Genomic DNA, 27,948 nt, shown 5'->3' on the forward strand with positions numbered 1-27,948 from the left:
TGTTTCACTCCTTGACTCCAGGACGCCCAGTGCTCGGGCTGGCTGTGTGGGGACAGAAGTCGTGGAGGCCGTGGCTGCTGTCAGGAGTCCTGGATGTGACCAGGTAAGTTACTCAAGATTCTAAGAAAATATCTCTTTTTGTTTGAAGTCGTGCAAGATAAAGAAACCATGTGGAGAACGTTTCAACACTGACCATGAAATAAGTTCAGGGATAAATATCACAAGATGAAGAATACAGTTAATAGTAAAATCTTAAACATGATGCGCTCCTGTAGGTCCTTCGTAGTCGTCCCTACTGGCCAGATGTACGATGCCACCGCACAGTAGATTATTGGCGAATGTGCGGTATATCAAGAGGCCATGGCTGCTGGAGAGAGCCTCTTCTTTCTTATACTTTACGATTTTGAGCAAAACAACGTAAAGTCAAGGAGCGACCCTTTTAGTGACGCGGGATCTGTGTAATCGAAGTGTGGTGGGTTGGGAGTGACCTGTGGGTTATCGTGTCCTGTGGGCGTCATTGGAGCAGACGAGGCTGCTTTTAAATGTAACATCAGGATCTAAAGACCCCTTGTCTCTCCATAGAGCTAGTGCATTGACCTGGTTCCTAGCAGATATACCTCATTGTGCAAAGGTGTAGACATAGCTGTTTGTAAAAAAACAGTTGATGGACAGAATGCAGAACAATGTCATACATTCACCCCAGTACAGAGATCTGGGCCTAAATCCATCGTTTTTTTGCTCACCATGCCGTTCCAGTTTAAACTCAGCCATATGAAAATCAGTCTTGACCCTGTGCCTCATGGGAACAGTCCAGCCCGAACTGCCAAGCCAGGTCCTCCCTGGACTGGAAACAAGCATCCTAGGACCGGTTTCGGGGTTTCATCCCTCTTCAGCCAGGATAGCTTGATTCCAGTGACATAGCTGGTTGTGCCACATCTCGACAGTTGCACCTATGCTCACTCTTGCCAGACCTTCTCATTTGCACTTATGCCTGTTGTGCGACAACTTCAATGTCTCCCTGCAGAGGATCTGCTAGTGTAGGCCCCTGTTGTCAGCTGTACTGCTAGATACTAGTTATGGAGCCATGATTAGCTTGCTACATCACACAGGCTGTTGTCCGAGCTTCACATCATGTGCAAGCTTCCTGAAGTAGTGTTTTCTGCTTGCATGCTCATGGGCCTGAGCCCTTTCCTCTTGCAGATAAAACAGATATGTTCAAGGCATGTGTGCTGTAGATACACATGCTTTGCATACTCCTGCGATCTAGTGATCGGTCTGGATGTTTGCAAGTTGTTTTTCTTTGAAGAACTCTTTTCCAGTCACAAGGCAAGGTGACTCCTCCTTTTGGTGTTAGTGCACATGGCCATCAACTCCATTGTTAGATTGTTTTCTTTCCGCCATCGGGTTCAGACGTGTATTGCAGCGCTCTGGTTTGAAATCAATCGGTATCCCTTCGGTGCGCTATTCACTTACCCATATCAGTATTGTTTCGATCGCATCTTCCACCTTTTTCGTGTTGAAATTTACGATAATTCGAACTCTCTAATCGAAAAAACTCTGAGGCCTTCGGGCCCAGCTTCTTTCTTCGATCGACATCTAATTCAAAACCCAGCATCCAGCCTTCCGCTGATGGAAAGGATGCCATTTCAATTCTGTCCTCGTTGCCATTCCAAATACCCTTGCACCGATCGGCATAAGGTCTGTAACCTCTGTCTCTCCCCGGAACATCGAGGAAGACTGCGACGCGTGTCGATTGTTCTAATCCAAAAAGACTCTTCGGGAATGTCGGGCTTGATGAAGAGACATACAGTGGCAAACTATCAAGGACACCCCTGATATCTTCGGAGAAGAGATGGAGCAAGATGAGATGGTAGCGTCTGCAGCGGAAGAAGAGGCCTTCTCCCTTCAGGACTCCAATTCCGAGTTGGAGATCGAACTAGAGTCCCACGATGTTCCAGCTGAACAGCGTGCCATGAGTACCAAAGCCCCTTTACCCACCGAACCAGTGTCCACTAAACCAAAGGCTGTTGGGCCACTACTGCCATCAGGCCATGGTAGGCACCGAGACTATGCTTCAAATCCCCCGACTTCCCGCTGGGCACCGAAACAGCAAGTCTAGCCTTCCGGCTCGGGCCTGAGCCGAGATGCTAACCCTTCGGTTCCAAAACATTCCCGATCAAAGGAGAAAAGAGACAAATCCACCTCGGCACCAAAACAAAAAGATGCCCCCTGAAAGCCACCAGAGCCGATCTTGGGGAAAAAAAGAAATAAAAGCTGGTTCCCAAAAAAAGATTCATATAAATTCCGATACTGGACACATAACAGCTAAACCATTAATACCTTCAAAAAGGAATACAAAAGCCCTCTGAAGAAGAAAAAGGACATAGCTACTAGCCCTATCCAGATTCCCCAAACCCCTCCACCTTTTTCACCATTACCCATTTTACAACATTCAGATCCTCTACACAGTACACCATCAGGTTCTCCTAATACAAATCCTGATATACGAGAGGACAATGATAATTATAATCAGCCACCACCAGATCCATGGAATGACGACAGTATAAATCCGGCTATGTTGCCAACGCCCACACTTAATAGTGTTTGAATCTGAAGTGTTTTTTTTCCAAAAGTTGTGTTTCAACCACTATGACACCCTGTCCCTTGACGCAGATATGGTCAATCCAACATAGTGTGCAAGCTGGAATATCCTCCTTGCTAGTGGGAGCACAATTCCATTAACACCCAAGTGTTATAAAAGTTTTTTGATCCACTTATTCAAAAAATACAACTCTTGCTTCCAAATTATGTTCAAAAGTTGGGAGGTTTACTGCATCATTTAATGCATTGAACAGCGTGCATTTTCATTATTAGTAACCATCCAAAATTGACATTTAAATCCTTTTTGTGTTTCAATTCAACATAGTTTCACAAGCCCAATGCATTTCGGCTTATTCCTTGACCCTTCATCAGGGGTCATCAAATGGAGTGCTACAAATCAAGATAAAACAGAAGGTGATTCATCATACAGTCCGGGCGTCTACTTATTAACTTTAAAGTTAGTTATTAGTAAGTGCCACAATCTTGTGCAGCATTCACAGTATTCGTGCTGATTTGGTGAAGATAGTGCTCGATTCAACAGTGTTTACTGCAAAGATCTGACGTGAATGTGAGAAAAGCAAAACAAGAACGTTCGTGGTGATTGAAAGCCCGACGTATGAACAAAAACCTATAGTGCACGAAAAACATATAAAATAACCAAACTCGACTTTTTGTGATAGAAAAGAGTATAGATACGAATCTAAAAACAGAGTGCCCATCCGAAGTAGATACTCATCATGTGCACCGATACTTGAAAGCTCAAAGAAGTAAGAAAAGAACCAAAATGGCTGCATATATACAAACAATCTATAGCACGTGGGGGCTTTAAAGAGCAATACAGTGGTGCAAGTAGAACGAAATACTGGACTATACATGCCGACTTACCAGGATTTCTCCTGTGTCTGGTTTACCGCCGCTAAGTACAAACGGAACTGAAAGAAAAATCAAATTGCGCATAGGAGAACACAAAAGGAATATACTTAATAAGAATGAGAAATCTACGGTCGCAATGCATTGGATGGAAGCCAAACATAATATAGCACAAGTGCGCTTTACAGTTTTAGAGGCACAAAAACCAAAACAGGACTTAGACTCCCAAAAAGCGCTGGCAAGATCCCGAATTCTACTGGACCAAGAAATTGCAATCATTGCAACCTGTAGGGATTAATGACAGAATTGAATATCATTGTTTTTTTTATAAATCTGCCATATGAGTATTGACTGTGTTTCGACAGTATTCTGTTTTTATTATTTGCTTTATTTCACGTTCAATGTATATTCATGGTTTTCTTGGGCTCCTTTATAATTTATATTTATAGGTTTAAGAGCTTGTCTTTTGATCACCATAGGATTAATTCACAGCATGGAACCGGGCCACCTCCGTGGATTTTTTAAATCTATCTTTATTGCACTCTGCTTCACAACACCACTTTACACGGGTTCTTTAAGATGTCTTCACGCCGCTGCATAACGTCATTCTCTCACTGGGGAGGCTAGATCACAGGCGCAGTAGACTGTGTTTCGATTGCAGATGATGCCTTTAAAACTCTACTAACACGTTCGCTCCTCACCACGTTCCGTATCTACTTAGCAGCGGTAAATCGGACACGGGAGAAATCCCGGTAAGTCAGCATGTATAGTCCAGTATTTCGTTCTACTTGCACCACTGTATTGCTCTTTAACCCCTTCGGTGCTCATGACGGAACGGTTCCGTCATGAGCCACGGTTGAGCTGTGCTCATGACGGAACCGTTCCGTCATGACCACGCCCGCGCAACAAACCGTCAGCACAGCGGCGGAATTTGCGCAGCATGGAAGGGGTTAAAGCCCCCACGCGCTATAGATTGTTTGTATATATGCAGCCATTTTGGTTCTTTTCTTACTTCTTTGAGCTTTCATAGGGGTGGGCGGAATTTACGAAATTAACTTTCGCAAATTATCGCGAAAATGTTTAAAATTATCGCAAACAAGCGGAAATATCGCGAAGATGCAGAAGTTTTTTTCCGGCATGTTCGCGAGATTTTCTGCATGGTTGCGGGTCGCCAACTTACCCATGTGGTTGCTTGCGGGCGCGGCCGTCTTGTTTTGAGTTGTCTCGCGGTGCATGATCGCGAGAAGAAAGACGTGATCGCGCGACGCATGACGTCACTGCGGGCGCATACTGTCGCGAGACAGCGCAAATGGCTAAAAACAATACAACATCTCATGGAGAACGCGACCGGATCAAGAAAACTTGTCGGCGAACGCAGGGATTCAGGTAAGGCGATCGCGCGCGCGGGAATGTATTAATTTACAGCGCGAGCAAGAAACAAATTATCGCCAAGCTGCGGAAACCGGAAATTTTGACATTTTCGCGCTCTCTGCGGAACGCGAAAATGTCAAATTAGCGCATTTTCCGCGAACGGAACGAAATTTTCGCCCAGGCCTAAGTATCGGGGCGCATGATGAGTATCTACTACGCATGGGCACACTGTTTTTAGATTCGTATCTATACTCTTTTCTAACACAAAAAGTCGAGTTTGGTTATTTTATGTTCTGCGTGCACTATACGTTTTTGTTCATACGCCGGGCTTTAAATCACCACGAACGTTCATGTTTTGCTTTTCTCACATTCACGTCGTATCTTTGCAGTAAACACTATTGAATCGAGCACTATCTTCACCAAATCAGCACGAATACTGTGAATGCTGCACAAGATTGTGGCACTTACTAATAACTAACTTTAAAGTTAATAAGTAGACGGCCGGACTGTATGATGAATCACCTCCCAACTTTTGAAAATAATTTGGAAGCAAGAGTCGTATTTTTTGAATACGTGGATCAAAAAACTTTTATAACACTTGTGTGTTAATGGAATTGTGCTCCCACTAGCAAGAAGGATATTCCAGCTTGCACACTGTGTTGTACAGTGTAGATCCACCACAGGATACAGACACAGATCTATATCCAGCAAAACCTTCCCCTCCGGATGGTAATACTGCATATCAGGAATTAATTGCTAGGGCAGCCAATTGCCACGTAGTGCCTATACACCAAGAAGCACTAGAAGATTTCTTATTCGAAACCTTAGGAAGCACACACAAGACAACACTAATGTTGCCTATGCTGAAAGGTTTGCTTAGGCACACTAATGATATTTTTAAAGACCCAGTTAGAGCGTGCATACCAACACCTAGAGTGGACAAAAAATATAACCCTCACCATCCCCATCTGACCCAGTTTTCATTAGGGGTCAGTTGCCTTTGGATTCCTTCGTGGTCAATAATGCCCGTAATAGGGGCAATTTCTCAAACATCAGGGGAGGTGCCACCTTCAGATACAGAATCCAAACTGATAGATGCATCGGGGAAGAGAGGGGCTGCTCAATCAGCCAACCCTTGGCGTACAGCTAACACGCAGGGCCTGTTGTCCAGGCACGATAGAGCTCTCTGGGATGAGATGGAAGAATTATTAAAATATCTCCCAGAAGAACACAAAAAGAGGGGCCAGGAAATAGTGCAAGAAGGGAAACTTATTTCTAATTCCTCTATCAGGTGTGCATTCGATGCTTCAGACACTGCAGCTGGAGGAATCAACACCAGCATTCTGCTTCGGAGACATGCATGGCTCAGAATATCTGGTTTCAAATCAGAAGTTCAGCAAACCATTCTTAATGCACCTTTTGATAAGGAACACCTCGATTGGGCCTCAAATAGACCAATCTCTTGAAAAGATGAAAAAGGATACCGAAGTGGCAAAATCTATGGGGCACTTCAATCTCCTTCTACCAGAGTTTCCTTTCGTTGCTCCTTTTACAGAGGAGGCTCCAAAACTAACACCACAGATGCGGCCGCATCTTCATACAGGACGCAAACACTATCATCCCCTCTAGAGGGTTCTACCAGGGTGGATATAGAGGGAACAATTTTAAAAGGAGAGGCACTGGTACACCAACGCGTACCTCCCAGTCCACTAACAAGCAGTGACTTGCTAACACTCCCCCCCCCAACCATTCATCACCTTTCGGAGGAAGATTACAAGAGTTCCTTCCCACTTGGCAATCAATAACTACAGACAAATGGGTTATGGCTATTATCCAGCATGGTTATTGCCTGGAGCTTACCAGCAATCCTCCCAATATTCCACCTTGCATTCACAAACTCTCGCTGCAGCACCAGCAGCTCCTCAAACAAGAAGTAAAAGCTCTTCTACCAAAGGAGCTATAGATCAGTTCCTTTACAACACCAAGAGGCAGGAGTTTACTCACTTTACTTCCTAATCCCCAAAAAAGACAGCTATCTAAGACCAATCTTAGACCTCAGAAAGTTAAACCAATGCATGCTGTCAGAACACTTCCATATGGTTACCCTTCAACAAGTGCTTCCACTTCTACAACAAGGAAATGTTATGTCCACACTAGACTTAAAGGATGCAGACTTCCCTTTTCCTGTGCACACAGCACATCACAAATATCTCAGAGTTGTGATAGCAGGAAATCAATATAAATTCAAAGTACTCCCATTCGGAGTGACTACTGCACCAGTAGTATTCACAAAATGTCTAGCAGTAGTAGCAGCTCATTTAAGAAGACAACAAATTAATGTCTTCCCATACCTAGATCATTGGCTCATCAAAGCCAACACACAGAAGAAGTGTTTACTACACGCTCAAGATACCATAAACCTTGTACATCAATTAGGATTTACAGTCAACACACAAAAGTCTCATCGTCAACCCTCACAACTGAAACCATATCTGACAGCAACGCTAAACACTCTCACAGATCTAGCCTCTCCCAGTGCAGCCAGAATTCAAAACTTTAAAACTTTATCACTACAGTTTCAAAACAACTGATTCCTAACAGTCAAAAATTTCACGCAACTGTTAGGGATGATGACATCATGCATTGCAATAGTGACTCATGCGAGATTACACATGCGCCCCCTACAGGAATGCTTAGCACGTCAGTGGAATTAATCACAGGGTCAATTAACAGATCTAGGGTTGGTAGACAGCCGCACTCATCGCTCTCTGCAGCGTTGGAACACACAAAACCTATCATGAGGGCGGCCTTTCATCGACCCTATTCCACAAGTCACACTAACAGCAGATGCATCTCTCACAGGTTGCGGTGCCCATCTCCAACATCTAATAATTCAGGGTTTATGGGACACCCAACAATAGAGTCTCCACAGCCATTACTTGGAGCTTCTAGCTGTTCAACCAGCACTAACATCTTTTCACCCTCACCTAGTAGGGAAAGTTGTCTCGACGGACAATATGACAGCCATGGACTATGAACAAAAACAGGGGGGGGGGGCACTCTCTGCAGCTGTCACGCCTCATTCAGACCATTTGGCATTGGGCAATACATCACAAAATTAATCTTCTGGCAGAACACCTTCCAGGCATGCACAACCAGTTTGCCGACCTCCTCAGCAGAATGCGGCAACAAGTACACAAATGGGAACTTGATCCCCAAGTTCTCCTTCCTTACTGCCAAGAATGGGGGTTCCCACAAATAGACATTTTTGCCACAGCAGAAAACTCAAAATGCCTAAGCTTCGCCTCCAGATTCCCACGCCATCTGTCCAAAGACAGTACCCTATGGATGAGCTGGTCAGGGATATTTGCTTACGCTTTTCCGCCTCTCCCTCTCCTTCTATTTCTGGTTCGAAAACTCAGGCAGACATCGCTCACACTGATTCTAGTGGCTTTCACATGGGCTCATCAACCATTGTTCACCACACTACTAGAACTGTCCGTGGTTCCACATCAGAAGCTGCACCTCACTTCCAACCTTCTCACAGAGAACCGCGGAGAAACCAGACATCCAAACCCCAAGGAGCTCAACCTAGCGATCGGGCTCCTGAAGTCATAGAGTTTGGATACCTAAACCTATCGACAGATTGTATGACAATTCTTAGAGGCAAGAACGCCTACCACTAGGGCTTGTAATGCAGCAAAGTGGAAAAGGTTTGTTGTATATTGTATTAATAGCAATATTGATCCACTAGATGCATCCATACAAAATATAATTTCTTATCTTTTGCATTTACAGCGAGCTGGCTTAGCCTACACATCTATTCGACTACACCTTGCGGCAGTAGCTGCATATCTACAAAACAGACTTTTATCCTTATTCAAAGTTCCAGTAATTCAAGATTTTATGGAAGGCCTTAAAAGAATAATACCGCCCAGGGTACCACCTGCACCTGTCTGGAACCGTAACATTGACTCACAAGGCTCATGAGTCCATCTTTTGAGCCACTACGCAATTGTTCATTACAGTTTCTTTCACGGGAGGTTGCCTTTTTAATTGCTATCACTTCATTAAGACGAGCTGGTGAGCTACAGGCATTAACCTTAGAAAAACCTTTCTTTCAACTTCATAAAGATAGAGTGGTTCATCGTGCAATCCAAAATTCCTTCCAAAAGTAATTTCTGCTTTTCATATTAACCAATGAGTTGAGTTACCTTTTGTTCTTCCCTCAACCTGATTCAGTAGCAGAAAGAGCTCTACACACACTTGATGTAAAACCAGCGCTATTATACTATATTGTTAGAGCAAAAGATTTTCACAAAACGTTTTGTTTTATTTGCTCCACCTCATAAAGGAAATCCTATCTCTAAATCCCGTATTTCTAGATGGATTGTTAAATGTATTCAAGCTTGCTAGGTTAAAGCTAAAAGAACTTAAACTATACCTCCTTAAGTAACATTCCCATAGCTGACATATGTAAAGCAGCTACATGGTCTACACCACACACATTTACCAAACATTATTGTGTGGCTGTATTAGCACTTCAACAAGCTAATGTAGGACAAGCAGTGCTTAAAACACTTTTTCAAACAACTGCGACACCCACTGGTTAGCCACCGCTTTTGGAAAGTACTGCTATACAGTCTATGCAAAGCATTTGTATCTACAGCACGCATGCCTCGAATGGATTATGTTACGTACCCTGTAAGCATCTGTACTTGGCATGTATAGCCGTAGAGTCACATGCGCCCTCCCTCCTCCCTGGACACCTGTGGTTGTTGTAGTTCTTATTCACATTACATAGACATGGACATCTCTGAACTACACTCACTTACTCCATTCTTACCCTCCTGCGGGAAAACAATCTAACAAGGAAGTCAATGCCCATGACATGGACCGGAGGCAGATCACTCACGCACACAGAGTGAGTCTGCAGGTCAGTTTGTTTTGGAAAAAAGCTCTCTATTGCTGCTAATTCAGATTGCTGCTATTTTTAAATTGTTATTTTACTCTTTTTATTCCATTAACGTGTTGTGTGGGGGCAGAGCTGTGTTCAATGCTCTGGGGGTGAAGGTGCACACTCCTGCTTTTCTCTCGCCGAACGCCAGGTCAGCAGTCTAGTTGCTGTTCCCAGCGCAGTCTTACTTGTATAAAGGCGCGTGATGACGCGGCTGCGCAGTGGACCCGTCCAGCGGGCGCGCCGCTGGCACGTGAAATGCATGTCTAAGGCAAGCCCGTCTGCGCCTGTCCACAGGGGCCAGAACCCCTGCATCTTTTCCCCCAACTCAGTACTATTATTCCAGTACTCAGCTCAAGCACTTAAACGGCTCCTTGGGGTCTACCTGTGCCCACTTCATCTCGCCGGAAAATTTTCCCGAAAGATGTGTTCGAGGCATATGAGCTGCAGATTACACACGATGCATAGATCGCCATCTGGTGTTGGGCCTGGATGTTTGCACTTGTTTTTGTCCTGGAAAGTCTTTGGAAGTCACAAGATAGGTGACTCCTCCTTAGGATCCTAGTGCGCATGGGCATCGGCTCCATCCTCAGATTGTTTTTTTCCGCCATCGGGCTCGTCTGATTTTGTCGCGCTCCAGTTCGGAATCGTTACCGATTCCAGTTTCGACGCGCAATCCTTCACCCTTTCGACAGTATTGTCTCGATCGCAAACCCTAATCGGCGCGCATCTCTACAAGTCTTAGATTCCGGTCGTCGAAGAAGACCTTCGGTACGACCTGAGCCTTGGCATCTGGCTCATGTAAAGGACGCCTTTCAAAAAGTGTCCTCGATGTAGGTCAAAGTTTCCCCATGCTGATCTGCATGAGGTGTGTAACCTCTGCCTCTCTCTGGAGCACGAGGCCAGAGACTGTCTAGCTTGTGCCTCTTTCCGCTCGAAGAAGACCATCCGGGATCGACAAGCTCGAAGGACCATGACTCGCTAGTCGAGTTCGATCCCCGACGACATCTTCCAAGAGGGCGTCGATGTACCAGAGGAGTGGGTCGAAGGACTCCTCAGCGCCTCCGAAGCCGATGACTCCGACGTCAAAGAAGTGACTCCGGCTCAACGGGTCGTAAGTAGAGACGTCGACACCGACCCACTCCCAACAACACAAAAGGCTTCGGTCACACCTTCACCTTCGGGCTCAGGTGCACACCGACACACTGCTTCCCATGCCCCGCCCTCGGGCCCGGCAAAGAAGTCTCCCAAGCCTTCCGGCGACTCGGGCTCGAGTCTGCCTGGCACCGACGCCGAAGCCCAATCATCGGCGCCGAAAAAGAAGTCGCACCCATCCTCCGTGCTGACCTCTAGTTCCACCCCGAAGCCCTCGGCACCAAAGATACCAAGCAGTGACTCCCCGGCACCGAAAAAACACTCTGAGCCAAGGAAGAAGCCACTTCCCAAAAGTTCGGATTTGCACTCTTCGGAGCCGAAAAAACCATCCACACCGAAGAAGCACACAGAGACTGGTAAACCACACGGCTCCAAGCCCAAAACCACTCCAGAGCCGGCGCCGAAAAAGCCCTCGATACCGACACAGTCGACACCGAACACCCAACCTTCTTCAGAAGAGCTTTTTCGACCAGACCCTCAACAAAAAAACTCTAACTAAAGACCCTAAAACTGGTCAATTGACTCTGAGTTCCAGGAAAAGACCACTGGAAATGCCTGCACCAGCTCCACCACCTAAAAAGAGGGACATAGCCACATCATCTCTTAGAGTTCCTTCACCTCCACCTCCTCTACCTCCTCCTCCACCTCCCCCACCACCTCGTTCTCCTACGCCATCCCCTACACCAGTAGATGATGAGGACACATATGATGACACAGGGGACGGTGCGGACGACCTGCCACTAGGGGACCCCAGTCCACCAGCTTCCCCTGACCCCTGGGATGACTATAATACGCCTGATGTCCCTAATGTCCCGCAAGATGACATCTACCCATCTAGGCCTTCCCCACCAGAAGACCCCATGGGTTTTAATCGGCTGGTACACCGAGCTGCCCAGTACCACAGGGTCGACCTACATACAGAACCAGTCGAAAAGGATTTTTTAATGGACACTTTTGACACCACCCAAAGGTCCACATCCACTTTACCCATGCTCAAAGGGGTTATTAAACACGCTACAGAGGTATTTAAGGACCCTGTTAGGGCTAGAGTCATCAATCCTAGAATTGAGAAAAAATACAAAGCTGCCCCTACAGACCCAGCTTACATTAAGGGCCCTGTTCCATTAGACTCCATGGTGGTCTCAAATGCTAGAAAGAGGGCTAACTTGCAAACATCAGGTGATGCAGCTCCGCCCGACAAAGAGTCTAAACTCCGGGATGCCTCTGGCAAAAGAACAGCGTCACAGGCAGCTAACATTTGGCGCATCGCAAACACTCAGGCCCTGTTAGCCAGATACAATAGGGCTCAATATGATGAGTTGGAGTCCCTACTACAACACCTCCCGGACAAATACAAAAATAAGGCCAACGACCTCATACAGGAGGGTAAAATTATCACCAACACCTCCATCCGGTGCTCTCTCGATGTGGCAGATACAGCATCCAGAACAGTAAACACAAGTGTCCTTCTCCGCAGGCACACGTGGCTACACATTTCAGGTTTTAAACCTGAGGTGCAAAGCTCTATCCTCAACCAACCAGTCGATCAACAACACTTTTTTGGCCCTAATGTTGATGCATCCCTTGAAAAGATGAAAAAGGACACAGACACAGCCAAATCAATGGGAGCCTTGCAATCACAAGCTCCCAGACGTTCTTTTCGTCGCTCATCCTAAAATGGCTACTCCAGGGGCTACTCGTCTGATAACCAATCCACCTCTTACAAGGCTCCCACCCAATCCACCTTCACCAGAGGTTATCAGAGAGGAGGATACAGAGGCAACAATAACAAGGGCAGAAGCAAGACTAACAACACCCGCTCTGCCTCCACCCCTACCCAATGACTTCCCTCCGCTTCCCCCGAACCATTCCACTCCGGTCGGGGGAAGCCTACAACAGTTCCTTCCTGTCTGGACCAACATCACCACAGACAGGTGGGTGCGACAAATAGTGCAATCCGGTTACTGTCTCGAACTTACATCTACCCCCCAAACATTCCACCCAAACAGCGTCCAATGTCAACAGAACATTTGTCACTCCTGAAACAAGAGGTAATTTCCTTACTACAAAAAAGTGCAATAGAACTGGTTCCCCTGCATCAACAAAACACAGGAGTTTACTCCCTGTATTTTCTCATACCAAAGAAAGACGGCTCTCTGAGACCTATTCTAGACCTCAGGGCACTAAACCTATACATACAATCAGACCATTTCCACATGGTCACACTTCAGCAAGTCCTCCCTCTACTTTCACAGGGCGACTTTCTGGCTACCTTAGATCTCAAGGACGCCTATTTCCATATTCCCATTCACGCAGCTCACAGAAAATATTTCAGGTTTGTAATGGACGGGCAGCACTATCAATTCAAAGTACTCCCTTTCGGAGTCACAACAGCACCACGGGTATTCTCAAAGTGCCTAGCGGTAGTCGCAGCCCATCTAAGAAGACAACACATTGACATCTTCCCATACCTCGACGACTGGCTCATAAAAGCCAGCTCGTACAACCAGTAAGTTCGTCACACTCACGCGGCTATCCAATTACGCCACGACATGGGGTTCACAATAAACCACACCAAGTCTCATCTGCAACCCTCTCACATGCAACAGTACCTCGGCGCCACAATAGACGCCTCAAAAGCGCTAGCCTATCCCAGTCCAGCAAGCATTCTCGCTCTCCTCACCAAATTTCAGCCTCATCACTCTCTTCTAGCTCGAGTGTTCATGCAGCTCATAGGGATGCTGGCCTCTTGCATATTCCTAGTGCCTCACGCAAGACTCCAGATGAGTCCCATACAAGCGTGCTTAGCACGCCAATGGAACCAGGCTCAAGGTCAGCTAACAGATCTGGTGTTGGTAGGCGGTCGCACTCATCGCTCTCTGCAGTGGTGGAACACCAAGAACCTTTCCAAAGGGCGACAGTTCCTAGAGCCAGTTCCACAGATCGTCCTCACAGCGGACGCATCGCTCACCGGCTGGGGAGCTCACCTATTGCATCACACCATGCAGGGCAGGTGGACACCTCAACAAAAGTTATTCCACATCAATCACCTGGAATTACTGGCCATATTCCTAGCCTTGAAAGCATTCCAAAAACAAATATCAGGCAAGACTGTCCTAATCCACACGGACAACATGACAGCTATGTACTACATACAGAAACAAGGCGGGACACACACTCTGCAGCTCTCTCAGCTAGCACAGAACATAGGGAGATGGGCTATACCTCGGAACATTTTTCTCCTAGCCCAACATGTCCCAGGAGTCCAAAACACCATAGCCGATCTGTTAAGTCGTCAAACGCAACAGATCCACGAGTGGGAACTTCATCCACAAGTTCTTCAACGATTCTTTGAAATGTGGGGGCAACCACAGATAGACCTCTTTGCCACCCACGAAAACACCAAATGCCCAAGCTTCGCCGCCAGATACCCACACCCATTGGCCAAAGGCATTGCGATATGGATGAACTGGTCAAGCAGATTTGCGTACGCCTTTCCGCCTCTCCCACTTATACCACTGGTGGTGCACAAACTAGGGCAACACTCACGGACTCTCATTCTAGTTGCTCCAACTTGGGCCAGACAACCGTGGTACACCACATTGCTGGAACTGTCTGTAGTTCCGCACCAAAGATTAAACCTCTCACCACGCCTCTTAACCCAGAACCGTGGAGAGATCAGACACCTGGAACCAGCTCAGCTCAACCTTGCAAGCTGGCTCCTGAAATCTTAGAATTCGGTTACCTAAACCTTCCTCCTGACTGTATGAACGTCATTAAGGAAGCTAGACGCCCTTCCACTAGAGCCTGCTACGCAGCCAAGTGGAAACGATTTGTGATATATTGTCTTAACAATAACATCAATCCCCTAGATGTGTCTATACAACACATCATAGGCTACCTACTACACCTACAAAGGTGCAACTTAGCCTATACGTCTATTAGGCTACACCTTGCTGCCATAGCAGCATACCTACAAAAGAGACAACATTAATCACTATTCAGGGTACCTGTCATCAAAGCCTGTATGGAAGGCCTCAAAAGGATAATTCCTCCCAGAGTTCCACCCTCACCTGTGTGGAATTTAAACATCGTTCTCACAAGGCTAATGGGACCTCCCTTTGAACCTCTACATAAATGTCAGCTACTATTCTTAACATGGAAGGTTGCTATCTTAGTGGCCATAACTTCTCTAAGAAGAGTTAGTGAGCTACAGGCACTAACTATTCAGGAACCTTTCTTACAAATCCATCACAATAAGGTTGTTCTCCGAACTAATCCTAAATTCCTCCCTAAAGTAATTTCTCCCTTCCACCTTAATCAATCTGTTAAGTTGCCCATATTTTTTCGCAACCACAAACAGTCGCAGAAAGAGTTCTACATAATTTAGATGTTAAAAGAGCATTGCTCTATTACATTGAGTGAACACAACCTTTTCGAAAGACTAAACAACTTTTCGTTTCTTTCTCACCACCACACAAAGGCAATCCCATATCGAAGTCTGGGATAGCCAGCTGGATTGTTAAATGCATACAAATTTGCTACCACAAAGCAAAACGTACTTTAACTGTTCCTCCTAGAGGCCACTCTACAAGAAAAATAGGGGCTTCTATGGCATTTTTAGGGAACATTCCCATAGATGACATCTGCAGAGCAGCTACATGGTCTACACCGCACACGTTCACAAGATACTATTGTGTAGATGTGCAATCAAAACAACAAGCTAGTGTGGGCCAAGCTGTATTCAAAACCCTATTTCAGACTACTGCATCAGATACTGGTGGCCGCCGCTAAGGAGGGGTACTGCTATACAATCTATGCATAGTGTGTAATCTGCAGCTCATATGCCTCGAACGGGAAATGCTACTTACCAGTATGCATCTGTTCTTGGCATGTAGAGCTGCAGATCTACACACGCCCACCCGCCTCCCCGACTTCCTTTATCTGTTCCAGTATTATCTTACTTAGATACAGCATACAAGGGCATCTTCCTGTTTCTTACAAAGCTCCATCATCTCCCTGCTGGCGAAAAACAATCCGAGGATGGAGCCGATGCCCATGCGCACTAGGATCCTAAGGAGGAGTCACCTATCTTGTGACTTCCAAAGTCTTTCCAGGGCAAAAACAAGTGCAAACATCCGGGCCGAACACCAGATGGCGATCTATGCATAGTGTGTAGATCTGCATGCCAAGAACAGATGCATACTGGTAAGTAGCATTTCCCTTCTCTTCTAATAGCTTAGTGCCCACCTCATCTAAGGATCAGTTTAAAATCTTTCTATTGAACTGCAGGTCCCTGCCCAAACATACAGCAGAGATCTGGATGCCTATTAAAGACTTTGACCCAGATGCGCTGTTTCTCACGGAAACCTGACTTAACGCCAGCTCTGAACCAGACATTGTGCAAGCACTACCCTATGGTTTCGTGATGCAGAGGGTAGATCGAACAACAGGCAAAGGTGTTGGGATCGCAATCATCCATAAGGAACAATTCTCCTGCCGCCTCCTTGGGAACCCTGTTGCAGACTGTGAGAACGCCCACTTCACCAGAGAACTCACGCCACTCCTATCATTCACTGGCATTCTCATCTATCGTCCCCCTGGAACGGTAGGATCCTTCAACAAATCACTGCTGGAGGCAGCGGTTAACCTGACAAGCTCGGCGGCTAACTTCACTCTCCTTGGAGATTTCAATCTTCACTTTGACGATCCACGAGCTGTAAATGCAGTCGAGTAGGCCAGAGACCTTACGGCTCTCCAACTGTTCCAAAAAATCCTGCAGGCTACTCATGTTAAAGGGCACCTCCTTGACCCGGTATTCTCTAGTTTAGAGGACCTTAAAGAGATTGATCTTACCCCTCTTCCGTGGTCTGACCACCTCCTTGTCTCCCTTTCCTGGTCTCCACAGGCCACCAAATCTCTTACTCAATCGATATGGACCCAAGGTCGCTCCTGGGCCAAGCTCTCCCTGGAGAAATGGGCCCAGGAACTGGAAAGGACCAGATCTGTTGACTGGGTGTGAGTGTTTGATTGGTTCTGATGCTCCTTCCATCACCACCCCCTTTTGTACCGCTTTGTTCGCCATAAGTTGGCAGGGTATGCTCAGACGTGAGTCTCTTGCTCACTTTGCCACTGGATTCAAGCAAGCCTGGCTGAAGACGGCTGAAATGCCAGAAACCGGTCCTAGGAAGCTTGTTTCCGGTCCAGGGAAGGCATGGCTTGGATGTTCGGGCTGGACTGTTCTCATGAGGCACAGGGTCAGACTGATTTGCATATGGCCATGTCTGAACTGGGGTGGCAGAGTGGGCTAAAGAACGGTGATGGATCAAACCCAGATCTGTTGACTGGGTGTGAGTGTTTTATTGGTTCTGATGCTCCGTCCATCACCACCCCCTTTTGTACCGCTAAGGACCAGACCCATACCTGACCCATGTCCAGTCAAAGCCAATGAGGACTTTTCTAGCTGGATAGAGGAGTCACTTGATTCTGTCCTGCCAAAGACTAGGATAAAAAAGACTGTCGGGCCTCACAATTCCCCTTGGTTCTCCTCCGAACTGCGCACTTTAAAACAGCATTGTAAGTGTGAGAAGGTGGCCTGATATATGCTGCCCAGTAGTTCTAGTGGGCACCTTCTATCAGTTCAAACAACCCCTTATTGTGAATGGTTAAAGACAACCTTATGTGAAAGCTATCCTAGTGGTAGCTATGGAGAGCAGCCTTCAGGCTAAGTCTTGAAGGAATGTAAAGCAGCTTGTTTTACCAGTCTATAATCTCTTGAATGATCAAATAAAAAGACAACCACACCAGGTATATATTCAAAATATATGTATTTAAGATTAAACACACACCTCTAGTCTCTTTATGAGGCTGGAGTTCGAAGTACTTTGTTTACAAGTGAGCAAGCATCAGTAAAAGCACAAATACACGTTTGGGCCCTAGGGGCGTACCAAACCATATACCAAAAAAGGGGTATAAGAACCATGACTGGAACAGGCACTAGGCCTATTGCCTCTAGAATCGCTGGGACCCCAAGGAACCACCCAAGGTAGTGACACAGGGACCCACGGGGACTGTATGCAGTGTGTAAACACAACCACGGGTTCCTATTATCTTCTATGGGCAATGTCGCGGTTGGAAATTTAAAGATTAGGGACACTTCTAATCGAGCCTGGACCAAACCCTTTTGGACTTAGGAGGTTCTAGGGCTAGCACCCACGCGAGCACCGGAGTACTTGAGTTACCTCACCCAGGGAAGCCGGGTGCATAGGTGTCTTTTGGTGTCGGGTCGCGTCGTCGATTTCAATGGAAGCCTGCAAATAACTGCTGCTGCCGTGAAGAGGAGAAGTGTCCGAAGAGATCCAAGCCTGGAACTAGGATGTAAGGAACCTGAAAGCAGAGGGGCCAGAGTCTGGGTCACCTGCCAGTGACCTAGGGCAGGATGGTCCAATGCCCACAGATGTCGGGTGCTTCAGGTGAGTTGATGGGTGTCTTGACTCTTCAGCCACGAGGTCCAGGAGACGTCGGCGAAGTCCACGTGCCGGATTCGAGCTGTCCCACGAAGTCTGTCGAGTGCTGCGGTGTCGGCGACCAGAATGGACCCAACAAGCCTTGGCAACGGCAAATCACTGGAACTCAGAGAAAGGACTGCGGTGCTGACCTGCAAGGTCTGAGGGACTCACCCAGCAAAGGTAAGTCGGGGCACGTCTGGAGCAACCAGGTAAGCCCAATCAGAAAAGGAGTCTCCTTCGTGGGGACCTGCTAGCCAACGGGCTAGTGATCGCGAAGGAGCCTCGAGTGGTCGCACTTGAAGCTGGCCCACGGGTCACTCGTGCAGTGGAGGCCAACAATCTTCGGTGCAGGAGGTGCTCAAGGCTGGGGCTACTCGGAGCCCAAAGCACAACTTCGAGGAGGACCAGGAAGATAGTTTTGCTGCAAAAGTTCACGGTGTCCAGGGGTCACGGTTCCACGTCACCCACGGGCCTCAGCTTTGCTGTGGACTCAGGGTAGCCTTGGGGAAGTCTGGAAATCCACCTCTGGGGATGCAGAGACTTCGGCGTCCTGCGGGAGCTTCAGAATTGCAGACTGGTCAGTTGCTTCTTTGGTGCCTGCCAAGCAGGGGAGTCACTCCATGACCCCAAGGGAGATCTCTTCAGTCTTCTAGTCAGGATAGAACGTTGAAGGTCCAGGATGTATGTTGCAGAGTTTCGTCCAGGGTAATCTAAAGTCCTAGGGACTGGATTCCTATACTTATAGTGAGTTTAGGGGATGGACTAACTATGGGTGGGCCAGGAAAGAGGGGTGGTTACACCCATTTCCTTTGTCCAGTTTCGCGCCAGAGCCCCTGCAACCGGTTTGAACTGGAGTATGCACAGGGACACCAAGTGTGCCCCCAGTGCAGGTCTTCAAAGCACCAGAGAGTGCTCCCGCCCAGCCCCAATAAACATCAGCCTGTCTGGGGAGGTGGGGACACCTCCCCTCGACAGGAAACCTATTATCCAGGCCTCCCCTGCCGGAGTTTCGGTCAGCAGCAGGAGGCCAGACCAGTGTCTGTGGCAGAGGCATCCATTTTGTGATGCCAGGGCTCAGGAAAGTCCTACCGGGATTAGCCAGTGTGAACATGTCTCTCCCTCTAGAAGGGTGGAATCCTACCCCCGCCGCCAGAATTGGCGGGGGGGGGGGGTAGTATTCCAAAGCGTTTGACACCAAACACGACATGTTTTGATGCAGCCATTCCAAAGTTAGCATTTACCATGAGGTTATAATGCACTTAAGAGTATATGGTATGGCTGTATCACAGAACAGCCATAAGGAAGTATTTCCGAAAGCTGCAGAGGGGCTCAGCTCATGCTTGGGCACCCTCTCACATAAAACCAAGCACTCTGCCTTCAGGATTGTCAAGGCCTGCCATAGGAGTGGCTTATAGGTTTATATGTGTCTGTATAAGGTAGTGATATAGGTAGCCTATACCACAGTAAGGGGTGCAAGCACACCCTTACCCAGGCTGCAGTAGCAGACCTGTGGTGTCATTTTGGAGTGCTTCCCAGGGGTTGTATAATACATGCTGCAGCCCCTGGTAGGCCTCTAAGGTACCTATGCCCTAGTTACATAGTATACCATATACTAGGGGCTTATAAGGCACTCCAGAATCCAACTAGATATGTACCTAATGTACATGGAAACCATTTTAGTGAGGAAGCAGCTAGGCTGTGGTCCTGATTAGCAGGGCCACAGCCAGACTAAGGTCGAAAAACAGTGAAACACCGGCAAAAAGTGGGGGTACCCATGTGAAGCAGATCCTACTCTCCTACAGTAAGGTTAAAGAAAGACAGTGGAGGAAAGACTTCCTACCCTTCAAAAAGTTGGAATACAGGGCAGCTATTTGTGTCTATAAAGCAGAAATAAAAAAAGCCCAGGCCTCCTATTACGAGGGTAAGATTTTATCAGCCGCCAACTCTCCTAGAGAAACCATTATTATTAAAAAACTACTTAAAGCCCCCGTCCTACGAATAGCACCGGATACCTCTGGTCTACGTTGCAATAAACTGGCAGAATATTTCACCACAAAGGTTCAGAATATTCTGGAATCCCTGCAGCATAAGGATGACCATGGCGAGACCCCGTACAAGCAGATTGATTTCAAACCACGTCCCTCTGAACACACACTAGAGGTCTTCCCCTCCCCACCCCCTGTCTCAGGAATCACTCCTTACCTTGCTGTCCTCAGTAAAGAGCGGATCACCCAAGGATCCTGCACTGCTTAACATTCTGAAACGGGCAGCTTCGATAATAGCCCCTAACATGACGGACCTGATTAACGCCTCACTGTCCACAGGAATAATTCCTACCAACTGGAAAGAGGTTATGGTGAAAGCCCTACTTAAGAAACCTAATCTGGATCTGGCAGATTTGGGCAATTACCGCCCTATTTCCCTTCAGCCAGGAATAGGTAAGATGGCAGAGAAATACGTTAATCAAACCCTCTCCGGATTCCTTGAAAACCACAACCTGCTTCACTCCTCTCAAACAGGATTCCGACCGCGTCAGAACACCGAAACGACCCTGTTAGTAGTGGTGGAGAAAAGTAGGAAAATCCTAGACTCAGGAGGTTCGTCAGCCATTCTACTCCTTGACCTGAGCGCAGCGTTCGACACGGTGAACCATAGGATTCTGGCTCATCGTCTCAGGAGAATAGGAGTAACAGGCACGGTGCTTCAATGGCTGTCCTTTCTGGAGGGTAGAACCTTTCAGGTATTTGAGGAGAACATCGCATCTAAACCTACCTCCCTGCCGAGTGGAGTCCCTCAGGGTTCGTCGCTTAGCCCGACCTTTTTCAATGTGTATACGACTCCTCTGGCATCCATTGTAGCCCCCTCTGGAATCCGCATGGTGACCTATGCCAATGATACACAATTGGTGGTAGCGTTAAACCAAGCAGATTAAAAAAACTTTGGCCTCTATTCCTGTCTAGAGGACGTTTCGAACTGGATGGATGCGTCTCAGCTCAAGCTTAATGGCGGAAAAACTGAGCTCATGATATTGGGCAACCCCCTTAGTTTTAAATCCATTTCCATGTGGCCTGTTGGTATGGGTCCTCCCCCGGTCCCGAAGTCAGAAATCAAGAGCTTGGGCATCTGGTTGGACCAGGATTTGAACTTTAGGATACAGGCCAGGAAGACGGCAGCTATCTGCTTTGGCCTGCTTAGAATGGCCCGCAAAGTCCTTCCCCTCCTCCCCTCTCAAGCTAAAAAAGTACTGGTCCAATCACTTATACTTTCCAGACTGGACTACGGTAATGCACTATATCTGGGTGCCCCCACAACAGTAGTTTCCAAATTATAGTCTGTTCAAAACAGCGCCGCCAGACTTCTGACTGTAGCCGCCTACAGACAATCGGCGAAACCAGCACTCCGCTCCATTCACTGGCTCCCAGTGCAGGAATGTATTAGATTCAAGGCCCTGTGCCTAGTACAGAAATCCATCCAGGGGGACGGGCCTCCTATCAACTCAGCCATGATCCGCCCCTACAAAGTTAATAGGAAACTTCGGTCAGATGAATTGCATCTGGCCGAGGTCCCCAGGATCAAGAAGGCCAGAAGTGGTGGACGGCTCTTCTCTTATAACGCCGTTAAACTATGGAATTCTCTGCCACTACATCTTCGTATAGTTCTCAATCATCTGGCTTTCCGTAAACCACTGAAGACCTTTTTGTTTCCTTAGTTCTTCTTCCTCCCCCTTGTCGGTTCTTAGCGCTGGGACTTTCCCGGGTAGCCATGCGCTTTATAAATGTTTTTTCATTTCATTTCATGCGCTTTATCACCGAAAGGAGGAGTTGCCTACCTCGTGAGTGGAAAATACGTCTTCCTAGAAAAACAACTTGTAAGCATTTGGACCTAATACTACATGGCAGGAGTATGCAAAGCATGTGAATCTACAGGTCTACATGCCAAGAACAGATGCTTACAGGGTAAGTAACATAATTGTTTTAGGTTCTTCCGTACCTTTGGTGCGGAGTGACACACAAATATAAGGTAGGTCTTTCATGATTGTTAGTGGAAGACTGTTTTTGTATGGTACTACAGCTGTCCGCTTTCTGGATGGACAACAAGTCTTAGCTACACCGTGCAGGAACTCCAAAGGCACAAATTCGGTCTGTGAAGGAAAACCCAAGCCATACAAAGTAGAAAACTCTTGAGTATAGAAAAAGCGGAGTGTTTATTTATCTATTTAGCCGAAGTGTAACGGATTGCTTTACAACTTTGGGTAAAAGGATTATAAATAACGGGGAAATTAAATTACCTGCACTTGCAACAAAAAACTTGAACCGCGCTAACACTTTGAAGGTTGTCAAACGAGTAGATCAGAATCCCTGGTGTCTTGGGAGCTATCTTTGGAAGATTGTTTTAAAGTTTGCTACCTCCAGTCTCAGGGTATTGTAGTGTAGACACAACTCCTCAAGACATTTCTTGTGTTGTTAAGTGTTGAAGTGCAGTTTGCTTTTCTAGTCACTCGACTCTTTGTTCTTCCTTGCTGCACAGCAGCTAAGTAAAATAAAATATATGTAAACCATACAAACAGTTATACAAAAAGTGTAAAATTGACATAGGACACTATAAACATATCTAGTGGCACAAACATTAAATGTTGACTCCGCTTTATAGGTCGTTTCAAGGTTATACTGCTGAAGACCTGCAAGCGTGCAGGCCAGCTGCTTAAAATGTGCTGAGCTTGAGGCAGTCTCCGCATTTTGTAAGACTGGAGATCAAAACTCGTAAACCAGTTTCCACCATTTCCCAATCCACCCTTTGCTGAGAGCCAGGAGATAAGACTTTCCATGGATTGACAGGGAGGGGCAGTCCATCGTAGGATGGTGAAGCGATGCCACCTTCCCTTGCTCCTTCTTGGCAGTGGTGAATTCCATGGGCATACAGGCTAACCATGGCTCTGTTGTGTAGCGTGGCTAATCCGCGTATCGTTTCTCTTCTGACGCGTATGTACGGCAGATGGGGATTTTAACCAGGTTACTTTTCACATATTCTATTCATCTCTAAAACTCAATAACTCCACGATGTATTGAGCTCTTGATGCGTTTGATATCGCTTGTAAGCTGTTCTAATATGTTCTGTCTGAACTGTGAAGTACAAAGAATCAGGAGTTGCACTGAAAACTGGGCGCCTCCAGTTTAAATGCCTTGCTAGAGCGCAACCCCACGCGGCACTAAGAGATTATTCCGCGTTTTAGCTGCAAGGGGACCTGAGTTCCTCAGACTGAGTGCCTTTCTCCAGATCGGGGGTTGTACCTACAGCCTGGAAACCAGATTTCACAGGGTGAGGATCAGCTATACGTTTGACAAGTAGTCCTTCCTGTAGGTTAAACGAGAGCAGCACCAAAGACTCGGTTACATTTGGCAAGAAAACCAGCCAAACTCTTCTTTTCTGAGAACTTAAGGCTCCGTTTCAATGTATTATCAAAAGTGAGATGCGACGTGCCAACAGCTTCCAATCTGCCTCAGTCACTCACCATTGGTACCTGATTGTGCCATGGAACAAGCTACGGACTTTGCCTTCGATAAGTTAGCCATAAGGCTCTTTTCCTGTGACTACAGTTCCAGATAGCTCAGACCCTGCTGTAGACCCTCTGGTGTCCTCTCCGTTAGGACCATGTTCTTGGCATAAATCTAAAATCCTGTGTGTTCGCCATCAAGTTTCCCTTGTAAGATCGCCTTACCCTGGCAAGACCACTCTTGGATCCTAAATGCACCTCAGGAGGAGAGGCAAACTCGGCACACGGTGTATGTCTGTACCGGTCACTAAGATGAACAAACCAGCTCACGGCGCCCCAATCACATCTTCGTTTCCGGAGAACGCTCCTCTCGGTAGGCTCAAAGTCTGTGAGGAACCCACAAATGCATGAGCCCCAGTTTGGACTTCAGGAATCACTTCCTTTCTGTCAAGCCAATCCTGCAGATTATTACCTATGTTTTTTTAAAAAATCAGACATGGATTGCAAACAATAATTAGAGGGTGCATTTTTACCTTTTTTGCGTATAGTTCCAAGTACTGCCCTGCAGTGTGCTGGATGCGTTACCAGTAGCAAGGATTACCCATAACAAAACAGTCCGTATCAGATCCGTCTATCTATATACTTCTTGAGATTGTTGGAGCACAAGCCTTCTGAGCCAAATCCCTTGGAGCTTTCCATCCCTGAGATAATCCTGAGAATAGTATCTGGGCTGTGGTTCTCCTTGAAGGATCCTGGGGCGGGGAGGCTGTCCTTGTGTTCGCACCTTACTTTTAGGAACGAAACCGGAATTCTGTGTGTGAAACCAAGGCCACTTTGTGGATACCCTCATGCGAGAACTTATCAGTATTCTGACCCATCCCTTTTGCTTCCAATAGCCAGGATAACCTTTTTTTCCCTTCTCAGATTGTATCTACCGTCCAGTGAGTTTTGCATAATTCTTAGTTCTTGAATATAAACAGATTTTATCTTGCTGCTCAGCCAGGTGGATTGTAGCCCTGTCAGGATTTCAGTACTAGCTTAAAAGTGTCTTAAGCTGACTAATTCTAAAGACAAGGTTTCTCTTAGCAGCCTCCATGCAATACTTCTTTTCTTCCTTTGTCATAGTCTTTTTTTCGTCTTATTGTCCCTTACTCTGAAAGCTGTGTCTCCTTGACTCTTGCCAATTGCGGAGTTATTTTCATGTCTGTACTCTAGTGAAACTTCCTCTACAACCTTGATCAAGGTTTATATATTCTCTGAATCCACAGGGGCTTCTCTTTTTCTCTAGATTTAGCTTGGCTTGTCTCTTGGGTACACTATCTTCCTATAAAGACGCCTTGTTTTCCTACTCTCCTGGAGGCCAAAGATTGCCTAAGACATCATCTGTTCTGTGGGACTGCTCTTGTTAGGTAAACCGATACCTGGATGTAAGAGGAGAGTTAACGGCTTATTTGCAGAACGAGCAGTTTCTCCGCCGTACAGCTACCAAAGTGGCCCCTTCTGACTGTATGTCAATATATCAAGGTGAATAATATGGACTCGAGCCATGCTTCGGAGCATGAATCCCAATATGACGACGATGATGAGGTGATCTTCGAGGACGAAGACGTCGTCGACGAGATAGGAGACGACGATGAGGCCCTTGGGGCCGAGGAAGATAGCTCAGGCGAGGAGCTAGGCCAATCCGTTGATGCGGAGGCCGAGGGAGATAGTCTTGATAAGGCTCTGGTCGAGGGATCGCCTGCGGGCCTTACCCAAGATCGGTCGGATCGTTCTACAGCCCCGACAGAATGCCCGGCTTCGAACATTTCAAAAGAGCCAGAAATATCAAAAAAGACTGGAGTCGATTCGGTGAAATCGAAACCAAAACCTGCACCGGTCAAATCGAAACCGAAAGTGCAACTGGTTCAGATCGGATCGAAGGCATCGAAGCCCTCCAATCCGTCGACACAGACGAAGGACGTCGGAGCCGACCAAAGAAAGAAGGACTTCGGTACCGAGAAACCAAAAAAGGACTTCGGCACCGACAAACACAAGAAGGCCCTCGGTCCCGAGAAGACGCAACGGCCTATAGCACCGAAGGTTGGGGCACCAACAACCAAGGTCAAGGTGGTCGATCCGACTACATCAACACCAAAGAGTGCTGAGGCGGCCAAAATATCGGATCAACAGGGCGTCGATCCCAAACTTCGGATCGAAAACCCGAAGGCTGGAAAGAAACCGGAGACCGCGTCGAGGCCTGTCTCCAAAGAGCCTGTCGGTTCCAAACCACCGTCTGCATTCACGTTGCAACAGGTGTCGGAGTCCCTGAAGCGCATCAGGGAACAGGCCACTCTCGAACCGAAAATGGGTCCCGAACCGCACAAGGTCGCCAAGGCTCACTCGGCGCCGGCACCGATCAAGTTTGGATTGCCGCCACCAGGGGCACCGAAGATGTTCGAACTTAGGAAGAGTATCGAACGACCAAAAACAGTGTCCATGGAAAGAACCGATGTCGAAGACTCGCAGGGCCAGTTTATCGACGCCGATACTGGTAGGCTGTTGTTCCGCAAGCGGAGAATTGTTCCCGAGAAGGCTTTGGACTCATACAAGATTCCACTAAAAAGGAAAATGGCATCCGGTTCGACACCAGTGCTTGTAGAACCTTACCACACCTACGATCAGGAACCACCATCCTTTTCTCCCACACACTCGGAGACAGATGCAGGAGAGGGCTATATTGAGGATGATACCACTTATCCTGTGGATAATGACCCTGATGCACAACAGCAAGACCAAGATCAAGCATGGGGAGACCCTCATGACCCAGGAGACCCACAAAATGCTCCTGACACTCATCTTTATAATATTAAACCATCTCCCACAGAAGATACTGCTGCTTTTAACGCCCTCATTGAAAGGGCGGCTGACAATCACGGAGTGGAACTCCATTCTGACTCTGTGGAAGAGGATTTCTTGGTGGACACGTTCTCCACATCAGAAAGAACGGTCAAGACTCTACCAATGTTAAAAGGGGTTATTAAACATGCTAAGGACATCTTTAAGGAGACAACCAGGGCACGGGTGTTGAACCCGAGAATAGAGAAGAAATAAAAACCATCCCCAGGAGACCCAATGTACATTAAGGGTCAATTGCCGTTGGACTCCATGGTAGTTTCTACTGCTCGCAAGAGAGCTAACTCGCAGACTACAGGTGATGCTCCTCCTCCAGACAAGGAGTCCAAAGTGCTAGAAACATCAGGCAAAAGGATAGCAGCACAAGCAGCAAACATCTGGCGCATTGCCAACACTCAGGCACTCCTGGCCCGATACGACAGGTCACACTACGATACCCTAGAAACACTGCTAGAACACCTACCAGATGAATACAAAGATGGAGCGGAGCTCCGCATCAGAGAGGGGTAACTCATTACAAATGCGTCATCAAATGCGCACTAGATGCAGCTGACACTGCAGCGAGGGCAATCCACACTAGTGTGATGTTAAGGAGGCACGCATGGCTGAGAATATCAGGTTTCAAACCTGAGATTCAAAATAATATCTTGACTCAACCAGTCAACCCAGACTTTTTATTTGGCCCCGAGGTTGACGCTACGCTGGAAAAGATTAAAAAGGACACTGAAACTGCGAAGTCTATGGGGGCTTTACAGTCGCAGCAGTTTCGGAGTGGCTCCTTTCGTCGCCCAGGGAATAGAGGAGCAGCTAGAGGTCAGGGGTCCCAGCAGCAATACAGTAAAGGAGGTACCCAGAGTACCTATAATAAGAACAATAGGGGTGGATATCGTGGATCCAGCACCAAAGGCAGAGGACGGGGACATAACAACACCAGGTCCTCCGCCAATAACAAACAGTGACGTCTTGTCACTGCCCCCCGCCCACATAACACCGGTCGGGGGGAGACTCCAACGGTTCCTGCCAGTCTGGAGATCCATCACCACAGACAGGTGGGTCAGAGAAATAGTCCAGTACGGTTATTGTCTGGAATTAACATCCAC

General features: G+C 47.1%; 1 protein-coding gene across 1 annotated transcript in view; it reads left to right on the forward strand.

Moving 5' to 3' along the window:
• PEX16 (peroxisomal biogenesis factor 16) overlaps window positions 1–27,948 on the forward strand; it is a 117,710-nt gene that overhangs the window by 60,421 nt on the left and 29,341 nt on the right. Inside the window, exon 8 of the mRNA XM_085646704.1 lies at window positions 31–103. Within this exon, the coding sequence (XP_085502830.1) occupies window positions 31–103 (73 nt within the window). The remainder of the gene's footprint in view (window positions 1–30; window positions 104–27,948) is intronic.

This window comes from Triturus cristatus, chromosome 3_1 (assembly GCF_964204655.1).
Source record: "Triturus cristatus chromosome 3_1, aTriCri1.1, whole genome shotgun sequence".
Lineage (NCBI taxonomy): Eukaryota > Metazoa > Chordata > Amphibia > Caudata > Salamandridae > Triturus > Triturus cristatus.